A 14,666-nucleotide genomic window follows, 5' to 3' on the forward strand; every position below is an offset into this window, starting at 1 on the left:
ATAATGTTTTGAAAAATAACATTTTGACTAACAACAAACAACTTGTCAACATGTACATCGCACTCATACATCTATGTATTTACGTACATTCATATCTACATATTTTTAACTAAATCAGAAACGAACGTATGTTTTTGCACATATGTATGTACATAGCGCACACCTAGATCAATAGAGAGATAACTTAAAAACCTAAAATTTTGAAGTTAAGCATACCTCTAGGTTTCTCGATTCAATACCTACGGAACTAATCAGCCTGAAAAGGCATTGTAAAAAATAAAAATAGCATTGGCGCGTACCCTTTTTCGCCTTTTCTGATGTTTTAAATTTTTTGGGTGGATCGCTGTTTGAATGTATGTAGGTGTGCGATATAAACACTTTGGCTGATATACTTAAGCACATCAGTAAATATTTACCAAACAATTTTCTAAACTTGATGTACGTCATAAATACATACGTATGTATTCATGTGAGTATATATATATGAATTTTTTACTGGCCAGATTTATGCATAAGTACATATGTACGTACAAACGTGAACACTAAAATAGCAGCAAAACTAATCAACAAATTTTCTCTTTTTAATAAAAAAAACTTTAAAGAATTGTATCACTAAAAAGTGCGAAAAGTTCTTGAGTATATCGAAAAATTAAATCTTAGGAAACTCGAATCTTAGTTAGAAAAAATTTAAACCCTTTGTATGGAAATAAATTTAAAGCACCACCAATTTAGTGACACTTAAAACTTTTACTTTGGTTGATCAAAATGAAGTCGACTGCAAAACTGCATACTCAAAAAGTTTCGTAAATTTCTAACTCAAAATTTTAAAATATTTATGGATATACCGGGTTCGATAGCTATAGGCCGATAAAAACAAAAGCAATTGTTATTTATGGAGATTTTTAAAGAATTTCGAAGAATTTTCGAACTTTATTGGAAACGTATTCGGAATTTGTAAACATAGCTTTTATTATACAATTATTCAATTTAGTTTCTTAAGTTGATTTTAATTAACAAAAACAAAAAAAGAGGTGAAAAGAACTAATACAATCTGCTGATATTTTTTGGTATTCGCAGGTGTGTTTGTTTGTAGTACTTGTGTCTAAATTTTTACCTCTGAAAACTCGAAAGCTACATCAAAAGCAAATACAAAAAACTTTTTCAAATATTTTATTCTTTATATAATTTTCATAAAATAATGAAAAAGCCCAAAGGAATTTTACAATAAAAACTGTGTTAAACAATTTAGAAAAGAAATTCAAAACGAAAATTCGATGTTTTTTAAATCAGAGAGTTAATGAAGTAATTAGTCAGGTTTTGTACATTAGAGCGTTTATTAATCTCTCGTGCAAACTAAAAAATGTTAGTTACTTAATTGTAAAAATTTATTCAGCTTTGCTTAGCTCGGATAAGGATTTTATTTGGAATGTAACGAACGATAAATATATTTAATTATTTAATATGCAAAATTTGACTTCTGCAGCATTTGCAGCAAAAGATATAAAAGGTTTTAGATAAATAAGCACATGTTTGATTAGGCGCAATATTTAGGAATAATAACAAGAGCATAAGCTCTTAGTAGGAAAACAATTTGGGTTTCTTTCAAAAATGTATGTACATATGTGTATGTATATATGTATGGTGTTCGAAAGTAAAAGCGTCATCACTTTTCACAAACTAGACGACTAACAAAGAAAGCAAAAAAGTCAACAACTTGTTTTTAACACTAAATTTCAGAGTTTTTCATAATTTCTTCGAAAAACCCCGTTCTAGGAATTTTAGTTGAAAAAAAAAACACCTAAAGTATATTGAATTTCTTTTAAGAAATGTATGGTAATCACAGCGTGGTGGAAAATTTCACATCCAATATTTTTTAACCTATCTTGGAGAAATAACGACTGGGAATTGGCCAAAATAATTTTTTTTCAGTGATCCATCCATAAGCAACAAGTGATTTGGTTTTTTTTTTTTTTCGATCCACAAAATGGTTGAACCTTTTGTTAAAATAGAACAGTTTTCAGCCCTATAACAAGCCTACTTTTTCTAAATTTAATCACAATATATCGGCGTTAAATGGGTTTGATGGTGAATGAGGACAAAACGAAGTACCTGCTGTCATCGAGCAAAGAGTCAGCGCATATCCGCCTTGGCAACCACGCTACTGTTGACAGCCATAATTTCGAAATAGTAAAAGACTTCGTTTATTTGGGAAACAGCATCAACACCAGCAACATCAGCTCTGAAATACAGCGAAGAATCACTCTTGCCAATAAATGCTACTTTGAACTAGGTAGGCAATTGAAAAGTATAGTTCTCTCTTGGCAAACGAAAATCATACTCTACAAGTCACTTATCGTACCCGTCCTGCTATATGGGGCAGAAGTGTGGACCATGACAACAGCAGATAAAGCGGCTCTGGGAGTTTTGGAGAGAAAAGTTCTTCGAAAGATGGCGAAGTACCGAAGAAGATTTAACGACGAGCTTTATGCACACATCAACATAGTCCAGCAAATTAAAACGCAGCGGCTGTGCTGGCTAGGCCATGTTATGCGTATGAAAGATGGCGCTCCGGCCAAGAAAGTGTTTCTATCGGAACCCGCCTATTGAAGCAGAGGTAGAGGGCGGCCCCCACTTCATTGGAAGGACCAGGTGGAAAACGATTTAAACTCCTTGGTGTGACCAATTGGCGCCGGTTGGCATAGAGAAGGAGCCACTGGCGCGCCTTTTTCGACGGCCATAACCGTTTAAACGGTTAAGCGCCAATTAAGTAAGTATATCGGCGTGTCATACAAACACTAACACTTTAAAATTTTTTTGCATAGGACATTTTTTCTAAAAAAAAATGTTAAATGTTAATTTTCGTATCGTACGTCGATATACATTTTTTGTTTGCATTCAAACTCACCTAGAACGGCATCCATCATCCATAATATTCACTTGACCCTCATCGATGGTGGGTAGATCGGTAGAAAAACGATTAGTTGGACGTAAAACTTTCATAGTACGACTCGATAATTTCCAAACTAAACGTTGCTTATACGGTTGCTTATTTTGACCATTGTAATGAGATAAAATGTCAGCAACAATGGTAAAGCCACAACTGAATACACGATCGGGAATCTAACGAAACAAAGAAACGTATTTAGTAACAATTCCATTGTCCTCCAATCTCACTAAATAACTTACCCGCAAATATTGTTGCAAAAAGAGTATATACTCGAACACGGGTTTCAATTCAGGTCGTTCACGTTTGTATGATGCCTTAATATGGAAATCCATATGTAGGCAAATCAATATTAATGCCAAAGTGGATGGTGTTACAACAGTTGTTTTTACATCACATAGCAAATTTTCCAAACGATTTTCTAAATCTTCCAATTTGATCATACGCAAAAAGAATTCATAGAATTCGTCGCACACCTCCTTGGCTAAATTGCGGAAGAGAGCATAGAAGACGCGCAAAATGTTAACGGCTGTGACTGGTTTGGTACCCATTTGGACACCCAATTTATTGGCAATAACACCAGCCATACGCTGCAAATCACCGGCTGTGCAACCGCACTGAAGGAAGAAAAATAAAAGTTTAGCTTAGTAAAGTAAGTTAATTTGGGCTACAGTTTAATGTACGAATAGTTTTCATATATTATACAAAGTTGATATAACAAAATTTTCGAAAACGAATAAATATCGAAGAAATCTAATCAAATATAAAGAATTTATGTTTTCAATTCAATTCTATATTACTACACAAACTACTTATTCTTTCTATAATTCATATGAAACTCTCTTCGTGCTACTTAATTCGCTTTGACTTACCTGTGAAATAGTTACTAACTCCTCCGCAGGTATTGGTTTTAATCCCAACTGCTTGATAGCCAAATGAAATGTAGCAACACTCATGCAGGTCATATGCTTCGGCTTCACAGTCATACGATCCAGAAAGCGATCGACAAAGCTCATTGCTGAAAATAATACATCGGAGGGCAGCTCATACCACATTTTAAGGCAACGTAAAACATACGCGGAGCCATCACGTCCACCGGCTGTCACTTCACGCTGCAAGGAGTAAAAGGAAAAAAGGAAAAAAATTAGAAAATTGTGGGATAAGTTTTCCTAATCGATATACCCCTAAGTTTCTTTGGCTAGATCGATAATGCTTAGTAAGTATTTAGGTCATATAGATCGAGTTCTAAGCTGTTTTGGAAAAGTGAATAGAGTCAACCATCCTCCTTCTACAGGGAGGATCATTTGGGGTATTCTGGGAACATTTCGGCGTAATTTCTAGATTATTGGGATTATCGGAACTATGTAGGAATAATTTCGGGAGAGTCTCTATATAATTTCGGGACATTTTCGAAATTGATTTAGTAATCTTTTCTAGCTTATTTCGAAGCTATATTTGGATCATATTGGATCGTGGATCGTTTCAGGAGGATATACGAATATTTTAAAGGCTAGAGATAAATTCGGGACTTTCTTTATTCTGAGACTATTTTAGGATAATTTCTGAATCATTTTGGGTTATTTCGGAAACATTTCTTATTTTAGATTTATTTCTGGATAATTTCAGGCAGTACTGTTCATTTCAAAAGTATTTCGTAATTTTTTAGGGCCGATTTAGGATATACATATTTTGAAACTACCTCGGGGTTACCGGAACTATGTCGGAATAATTTCGGAACTGTCTCCGTACAATTTCCAAAGTGTTTTCAGAATCGTTTTAGCTTATTTAGGGATTTTTTGGGACTATCTCCGGATAATTTGAGTGCTTTTTGAGGATAACATCACGACTTTCTAACGATGAGTTAGAGACTATTTCACGATAATTTCGAAATGGCTACTTCGGAATCATTTCCGTAGTATTTGAAGGTTATTTGCAGAATTATTTCGGTATAATTGCACGACTGAGTCTGCTTCGTTTCGAATATATTTCAAAACCATTTGGATGATTCCGTAACTAATTCGTGATCATTTTTGAATTTGTTCTGGGAAAATTTCGGAGCCGTTTTATTTTTTTGTTCGGGTTTATTTCAGCAATATTTCGGTGTCCTTTTGAGATTGTTATGAGAAACATTTCAGGACAAATTCAGGAATTTTCTCAGGAATAGCGAAACTGTTTTCAAAATAGTTTCTATGCTATTTCGGGATCTTTACGGTTTCATCTTTGGTTAATTTCGGTACTGTCGCAAGATTTTCGAGATAATTTCAGGACTATTTCGGGATTGTTTTTGAATTCAGTCTCAAGCCATCTGGGTAATGTTTTCAGAATCTCCGTATAATTGTTTTCCGAATCAATACGGTATAGTTCGGGACTAACTCCGAGTCATGTTGGCTTTAGTTTTAAACCTTTTGCAGTTTTACTTTGGGTTTGATTTCGTAGTTAAGAAAAAAGCATAACGGATTTGCCGTATTTTTGAAAAGTACTTTTTTTAAACATTCAAAGAGTATCGGAAAAAGGGTGTTTTAGAAAAAAAGTGATTATTTCAAACGACCAACCAAATACTTATTCTACCATCGCAATAAACTTACCTTGGATTCTCTCGGCAACAGCAATACAGTATGATATTTATCCTGCAATACATTATACTCATTCAACATGCGATACAATTCGTCCGACGATAAGCAAATCAACTCATTCTCTCTCGACTTGGTTTCAGTGGTGCTGCTGGCATCGGTATTATTATTGTTGTTGTTAATGTTTTTGTTTTTATTCATCTTAGCGTTCATATTCAATGGTTGGTTCATCATGTTAGCAGGTGTTTGTTGTTGTTTTAATTGTTGTTGCTCTAGCTCATATTTTTGATAATCCAAGCCAGCAGCACCCAGTGTTCCATACCGGCCCTCGTCAGACATATTCCACTCATCCACATCTAAATCCTCATCCAAAGCATGCATTGCTGCATTAACGATTTCATTCGCTTCAACTGCTGCTGCCGCTGACACTGTAGCCGTCAACGCTACCGCACCACCACCGCCATCAACATCACCATTCATCATGCCATGCGATGGTAATTCCGATTCGATAGCACAAGCTGACAACTCTTCGTAATGACATTGTTGTTGTTGTTGATGATATTGAGATGAATTATGCAAATGATATTCTGCTTCTTCTTCATCCTCTCGCAAGAGATTAACATTATTAATATTAATGTTATCCATATTATTGTTGTTGATGGAGCGGCGGTGATGATGAATATTAATGTTGGTGATATTGTTAGTGGCGGGCATCAATCCAGTTGTTGGCGAAACCGCCGACGACATCGATGACCGCTGCTGCATAAACTGCTGCTGCACGTCAAAACCGTTAACAAACTTGCCGTTGCTGCACTCACTAGCCAAAATCAAATTGTTGTTATTAGCCGTGTTTTTTTAACACGCGCGTATACGTTTCGTTTGCGCGTGTTAAAAAACGCCTATCTTCGCTTAGATAATGCTTAGGCGACCCATCTAGCGGCTGTGGTAAAACAACTAGCTACAGCAACAGGGTGTACCGAAAAGCGGAGACGCAACGCTCTGATGGCCATAGGGTATAACATATAGCTGAATCAGTTGCGATGAATTGTGGACACACATATAATACATAGAATTAGTGTACAGGGTGAAACAAAGACACATATTTCAGTTACATCTGAGTATAATGCGTATTGAAATTTAGTAGGACAAACTTTATGCGCAGCAATTTCAGAGGTGTATTTATAGTTTGTCTCTTAGCAGTCAATATAAAGTTTAAGCGTAAACGGATATACGCGTGTTAAAAAACACGGCTATTGTTGATGGCGTTGGAGTTGATGTTAGCGTTGTGATTTCCGACAAATTGGCAATACAACTGTTGTTGTTGCAATTGTTGTTGTTGGTATTGGTGGTATTGCTCTTCTTGTTGTAGAGTATTTGACAAATCACTATTATCAACGACGGCGTAATTGGCGGCAGCAGAGTAGCGTACAGGGACAGACATTGTGAGGGCTGGCCTAGTACCTAAAGTTTTTATGATAGAGATCGAAATTTTAAGTTAGAAACAAATTTCTTTTCCTTTTTTACGCTTTACTTTCTACTTTATGTAAAATTGCAAGACTCAATAGTTTTTTTTACGTATCCTTCGTTTTTTATTTTAACAGTTTTTTGGTAATAGGCCAATGAAAAAATTTGTTTGATTTTATTTTCAGCCAAATTAGGAGAATTTGTTATGATTTCTTTTTTTAATTTTTAAGCTTACGCTACCTTTTCTACGGCAGGTTTATTCAAAGATATCAGCGAGAAGCACCACAAAAGCGATTTCCCGTTTTTTATGAGTGGGTTCTCTCAATATGTAGCTTAAAAATGTACACTCCCAATTTTCTACAACAAAACAAGTTGTAAAAAACTAAAAAAATCTAAATTCTCCAGAATAAAATTAGGAAACTGAATTGTATAACAAAACCACGTTTAATCTGTCGCTCTTTTCTCTCTCTATACTATGCTTCCCCGGATTTCGAGCCTCAGTAGGAATGTGATGATTGTTAAGTTGTACAGTGATTATACACAATTCAGTTATTCTTATACACCGAAAATAAAATTTGAATTTTGCTTGCTGCTTGTGTCGTACACTGCGGTCACAATGATAGTGATAACTCTGAGAGCAGTACACCACTCTAACGTTCAAAGGACCTTCGTACAATTCCTTTTCCCCGAGATAAGAGGAAAATAGTCAATTTGCAAGCAACAAACAAATCAAAACCCTCAAATGGTTTTTAATAAAAAATATGTATGTCACTTTAAAATGGTAAAGCAAGACAAAAGCACAGTAATGGTTTTATTATGTAAGCTTCAGAGCTATTCACGATAATAAACACTTGTGCTTTGCAATATTTTTGTTTCTATTTAGTTTTCTTTTGCGTCTCAAACACAATGTGCTCGAATATTTATACAAATTCTATATGAAATTATAGATCAATTTGATAATTCCTCTCTCTCTTGTTTATGATTTTTACGCGTTTTCGTTTTTATGATCGATTTATGTATCCTTTAATTGTTTAAAAAACTTACAATCTGTAAAGGTGAAATGATATTAGGAAAATAATGTGATTAATATGCGAAAAATATTACAATACAGAGAATTATTTTAAAAAGCTGGAAACAAGTTTTATTTTATTTACATAAAAGTGATCTAAATAACATACAATTTAAGACAAAATTAGTTTCTTGTTTTAAATTTTTTTTATTATTTTAGTGATAGTTCTATTTATGTTCAAAAGTATTTTCATTTCAAGACTTTTATATATATGGAAATTAAAAAAAAATTTTTATTATATCGTTAGCTTAATGTGAAAATGTGCTAAGTCAACTTTTACGAATTTTACAAGAGACGAAAAAAAATGATTAACTTTTGAAATAACCTTCTTTTTTCAAAACTGTGAATGAGGATACCTTAATTACAATGCTGAGTGTAGAAGCTTTGAAAAAGATAAATAAAAATCATGTATGCCAACCTAGCAGCTATTTTATGACTTAGCACAATTTCCGCACTCATAACAAATTTTTTCTCCTGACTTAGCACTTTTTACTCAATATGTTTTCCCATCACTCTTCACCTTTAATGATTGAAATAAAACACTAAAACTATATATTTCACAAAAACTACTATTTATTTCTCAAACTGTTTCTAATGGTTCTTATCTACAAACTAAATACTAAATTTCTTAATCGTTGTCAAGAGAATAAAGACTTGAGTGTAATTTTTAACTCCAAACTTTCTTTTTCTAGCACCATTGACTTCGTTGTTTCAAAATTTGTTGGAATGGTTGGGTTCAGTAGACGTAACACCAGTGACTTTAAGGACCCTATGACGTTGAAGGCACTTTATATATCTTTGGCAAGAAGTCGTCTTGAATATTGCTCAATAATATGGAATCCTTTCTATGAATCTAACTCCTATAAAATTGAGAGAGTTCAAATTTTTTTTACAAAAATTGCTTTACGTATGCTTGACTGGCCAGACGGCCTCCCATCATATACCAGCAGGTGCAAATTGCTTGGTCTTCAGGCTTTGCATGACAGAAAAACTTGAATCTCACTCATGCTTGCCTATAATGTAATAAACTTTAGCACGAATTGTTCTTATTTATCTCATTTGTTCATTCCATATATTCCAATGCGTGATCTTCGGCATAATAGATTATTTACTTAACTACTATTTAATTAACTAATAAAACGAATTATGCTATGAATGAACTTATAACTAGGACTATACATCTAGTAAATCGATTCAGTAGTGTTCTTAATTTTAATAACAGTTTATATAAGTTTAAGCTTGAATTGTTTTCTATTTTTAACTAGTCTGTAAGAAAGCATGTAGTTATCGACATGTAAGAATTGAAGTAGATTATGGTCAACGCAAAGCATTTATCAAACACCAAAGGTATGTCTCAATTGGGTGAATCCAATTTCATGGGGTTGTGTAGGCAACCCTCTCAAGGGGTTCCCAACTCAATATATAGCTTCTCCAACCCAATTGCCAACCTCACCTACCTGTGGCGAATTCTGTTTCATTGACAGCCGAGGCTCTGGCGACCCCAAGTTCGTCATGGAACTAGGGGGTGGGGAGGACGGGATGGCCTAGAAGGTTTAATGTGGTCATATAAATCGTTCCAGAGATGGTGGGACTAGTACCTTAATAGTGCTTTGTTACCGGAACGTACCAGATCTATATGCGGCAAAGGACCATCAACATCGGCCCAAAGCCTTCGGGGAGTGTTTTTATCGTTAATACAACAACAACAACAACAACAAAGCATGTACTTTACACCGAATGAATTAAATAAGTAAATAAAATGCGCGCACAAAGAAATAACTAGTAATTCAGATTGATATTATTGACTGGTTGACTTAGCACATTTTTTTGAATATTTGACGACTTAGCACATTTACACATCATTGCAAACAGCACGTAAAAATTAAAAATTAAAATATTTGTTTTCTTGTGACCGATGTATTTTGAATTCAGTTTTAAAACTGCATTAAAATATAAAATAAAAAAAGTGACTTAGCACATTTTCACATTAAGCTAACGATATGTATTTCTCTATAAACAGTTCCGTTAGCCAAGGTCTCCTTTTTAATTTGATTTTTTTTAACTTTCTTGAACTTTTTAATTTTGAAATTTTTATATTTATATTTTTTTAATTCTGGAAATTTTACGTTTTTTACAATATCTTATAAATTTTTTTTTCTATATAATGCATTTTAACTTTGTTTATAATGCATTTTAACTTTTTTTATCATAGTTGTTGCTGCTCCTACTCAACATAATGAAATTTTTATATTTTTCTATAATTTAAAATTTTTTATTTTTAAATTTATTATTTTTTCTTTTTTTTTTTTATTAACATTTTTAGTAAATTTTTTATTTTCAATTAACGAGTTTCTTTTAATATTAAATTTTTTTTTTAATTTCTACTACAGTCTGTCTTTTAAGCGTTCCTAATTATTATTTTGAAATAAACATTGTTAAAGAGACTTCTTTGTATTTTAATATTTTTTTATTATTTTTTTTCGTTTCTTTACTTGCTTTTTAGTTTTGTCTTTTGTTTATTTACTAATTCATTGATTTTTAGTTTTCGTAATTTGTTTTTTTTTTTTTACTTTTTAATTAAAAATTAAATTTTTTGTATCAATTTGTTTAAAATTATGTTTTAATTAAATTGCTTTTATTTTCTTATAAATTTTAAATTTTTTTGTGTTTTATCACTTTTTTAATCTCTTTATCTAGTTATTTTTTTTTAGTTTTAAAGTACTTAAATTAAGTATATAAATTCTTTTGCTTCTAAGAAAGTAATTTTTTTATAAAATTTCTTCGTTTTGCAAAGTTTTTTTATACTTTTTTATTAGTTAATATTTGTTTTATTTTTATTGTTTTATTTTATTTTACTTATATAATTTTACATTTTTTTGTCTATCTTTATAGTTTTACATCTATTTAACTTTTATTTTATTTTATATTTTTTTTTATTATATTTTATCAATTTTTTATTTTTTTATGTTGCAGATTTTTTTATATTATGATATTTTCAATTCATTTCGGATCAAAATTTTTTTTTTATGGTTAGTTTATTATTTATCGGTAATCGTTCCAATATACATTAATTGTGTCCCCTTATGTTTTTATATTTATGTAAATATTTTTTCATTTTTTTTTTTGTAAGTATTTTTCTTTTTTAACTTTTTCGTTTCTTTTGTTTATTATTTTTTATTTTCTAAGATTATATTTTACTTTTTTCTAGTTTTTCGTATAGTTAATAAGAGCTTATTTTGGTTGGTAAATCACAATCACAACATAAGTCTTCCTTTTTTCTCTCACGCGTTTCGAGCCGTTGTGTCTGCGTCAGGGAGGCTATATAATAATTACAACAAGGAACTATAATTGGAATTTTTTTATATTTTATATTCTTAATATGAAAAAAATTAATTTTTTTTAACGTTTTTTTTATTTTCATAGTTTTTATTTTTTTTTCTATTTTTAAGTTTTTCAAAAAAAATTTTTTGTATATTTTGTTCCTATTATTTTATATCCAATTAATTCATTTCTTATTGTTTTTGGTTTTAGTTTTTTAATTTCATATTTTTTACTTTTTTAATAAATATTTTATTTGTTTTTTATTTGATACTTACATTTACATCATTTAAATGAGTACAAAACTTGAAAATGTTTTTTGTAACTCATATTAATTTATGTGGACAAAATATGAATATGAATATAATTTTTTTATCGCCCTGTACGTCTGCTCCTATCATCATCTCACGTTCCTCACCATCATTACCCTCCTGGATTCTCTGCTTCTCCTTCTCCCTATCCGTCATCTCTACTATCCCTTACATTCTCTCTTTCTCTACATAACATCTTAACATCAATGTAAAAGGAAATGTATACGATTTTTTCGAAAAGATCAGTATCTTGTAAGTTTTCAGAAAGAAGTATTTTATAAACAATTGTTTTTGTTTTTATCGGCCTATTGATAAATCATTCAAGGTTCAAATCGAGCTCAAGGCCAGAACAATAATTTTTTTCTAATGATAATTATTGTTATTTTTTAATTTTTCTAAATTTGAAAAATTGTATTTTGTTTTTGGAATAGTAAGTAGAAAATTTTTCAGACAACCTGCCATAGCTGCGCAGATAGATCCATTTCGAAGGGTGCTTAAGTACGCTTTACGCATGCTGCGCTAACCATTTAGCTATACAGCAGTGGTTTGTTTGACTGGCAAATTTGCTACTTCTATTCCTTTTTATACCTTTCATGAAAATGAAATGGTATATTAATTTCGTCACGAAACCGAAAATTGTAAGTCCTTAAAGGAAAATAGATAGACCCACCATTAAGTATACCGAAATAATCAGGTTGAAGAGCTGAGTTGATTTAGCCATGTCCGTCTGTCCGTCTGTCCGTCTGTCTGTTTGTATGCAAACTAGTCCCTCAATTTTTGAGATATCTTGATAAAATTTGGTGAGCAGGTGTATTTGGGTGTCCGATTAGACATTTGTCGGAACCGACCGGATCGGACCACTATAGCATATATCCTCCATACAACCGATTTTTCAGAAAAAGAGGATTTTTGTAATATCTTACCCAATTTAACAGATTGAAGCTTCAAACTTCACCATATACTTTCGTATATTGCACATATTGTTGCCTGAAAAAATTTATGAGATCGGTCGTATATATAGTATATATCCCCCACAACCGATTGTTCAGATAAGGAACTTTTCGTAATTACTGCCCTATTTTAAGAGCTAGAGGCTTCAAATTTCAGCGAATGCTTACGTATATAGCATATATTATTGTCTGAAAAAATCATAAAGATCGGTGGTATATATAGTATATATATGGTGGTATATATAGTATATATATATAGTATATATATATATTTTTTCGCAAATTTTAGCCCCATTTTAACAGCTAGAAGCTTCAAATTTCACCGAATATTTACTTATATAGCATATATTGTTGTCTGAAAAAATCATAGAGATCGGTTGTATATATAGTATATATCTCATACAACCGATTGTTCAGATAAGAAACTTTTCGCAATTTCTACCCCATTTTAACAGCTATAAGCTTCAAATTTCACCGATTGGTTACGTATATAGCATATATTGTTGTCTGAAAAAATCAGAGAGATCGGTTTTATATATAGTATATATCTCATACAACCGATTGTTCAGATAAGAAACTTTGCGCAATTTCTGCCCCGTTTTAACAGTTAGAAGCTTCAAATTTCACAAAATGCTTTCGTATATAGCATATATTGTTGTCTGAAAAAATCATAGAGATCGGTGGTATATATATTATATACTTCATATAAACTGTCATATTGACCCCTTTTTTACGGCTAGAAGCTTCAAGATTCATCAAATTTCATCAAATAGTTACGTTTACGTCATATATTTTTGAAATACGTGATTCGTAGCCATAGTTTTTACATGCAGACCACAAAAAACGTGAAGCTTTGCATCCTCACACAGATTACCTACCTATTTTTATACCTTTCATGAAAATGAAATGGTATATTAATTTCGTCACGAAACCGAAAATTGTAAGTCCTTAAAGGAAAATAGATAGACCCACCATTAAGTATACCGAAATAATCAGGTTGAAGAGCTGAGTTGATTTAGCCATGTCCGTCTGTCCGTCTGTCTGTTTGTATGCAAACTAGTCCCTCAATTTTTGAGATATCTTGATAAAATTTGGTGAGCAGGTGTATTTGGGTGTCCGATTAGACATTTGTCGGAACCGACAGGATCGGACCACTATAGCATATATCCTCCATACAACCGATTTTTCAGAAAAAGAGGATTTTTGTAATATCTTACCCAATTTAACAGATTGAAGCTTCAAACTTCACCATATACTTTCGTATATTGCACATATTGTTGCCTGAAAAAATTTATGAGATCGGTCGTATATATAGTATATATCCCCCACAACCGATTGTTCAGATAAGGAACTTTTCGTAATTACTGCCCTATTTTAAGAGCTAGAGGCTTCAAATTTCAGCGAATGCTTACGTATATAGCATATATTATTGTCTGAAAAAATCATAAAGATCGGTGGTATATATAGTATATATATGGTGGTATATATAGTATATATATATAGTATATATATATATATTTTCGCAAATTTTAGCCCCATTTTAACAGCTATAAGCTTCAAATTTCACCGAATATTTACTTATATAGCATATATTGTTGTCTGAAAAAATCATAGAGATCGGTTGTATATATAGTATATATCTCATACAACCGATTGTTCAGATAAGAAACTTTTCGCAATTTCTACCCCATTTTAACAGCTATAAGCTTCAAATTTCACCGATTGGTTACGTATATAGCATATATTGTTGTCTGAAAAAATCAGAGAGATCGGTTGTATATATAGTATATATCTCATACAACCGATTGTTCAGATAAGAAACTTTTCGCAATTTCTACCCCATTTTAACAGCTATAAGCTTCAAATTTCACCAACTGCTTACGTGTATAGCATATATTGATGTCTGAAAAAATCATTGAGATCGGTGGTATACATAGTATATATCTCATACAACCGATTGTTCAGATAAGAAACTTTGCGCAATTTCTGCCCCGTTTTAACAGTTAGAAGCTTCAAATTTCACAAAATGCTTTCGTATAT

The 14,666-nt window shown here is 31.9% G+C and overlaps 1 protein-coding gene across 11 annotated transcripts in view; it reads right to left on the minus strand.

Moving 5' to 3' along the window:
• Nucleotides 1-14,666, minus strand: part of LOC137233982 (cyclin G-like) — a 247,226-nt gene that overhangs the window by 15,356 nt on the left and 217,204 nt on the right. For 10 of the 11 annotated variants that reach the window (XM_067757644.1, XM_067757600.1, XM_067757581.1 and 7 more), the window contains one exon: nucleotides 6,837-6,975. In XM_067757644.1, coding sequence (XP_067613745.1) covers nucleotides 6,969-6,975 — 7 coding nt within the window. In that variant the 3' untranslated portion in view covers nucleotides 6,837-6,968. Of the gene's footprint in view, nucleotides 1-2,905; nucleotides 3,121-3,186; nucleotides 3,562-3,816; nucleotides 4,057-5,529; nucleotides 6,328-6,760; nucleotides 6,976-14,666 lie in introns of those variants that run through there. The other variant, XM_067757660.1, reaches the window with a different exon arrangement.

Source organism: Eurosta solidaginis, chromosome 1 (genome assembly GCF_040869045.1).
Source record: "Eurosta solidaginis isolate ZX-2024a chromosome 1, ASM4086904v1, whole genome shotgun sequence".
NCBI lineage: Eukaryota > Metazoa > Arthropoda > Insecta > Diptera > Tephritidae > Eurosta > Eurosta solidaginis.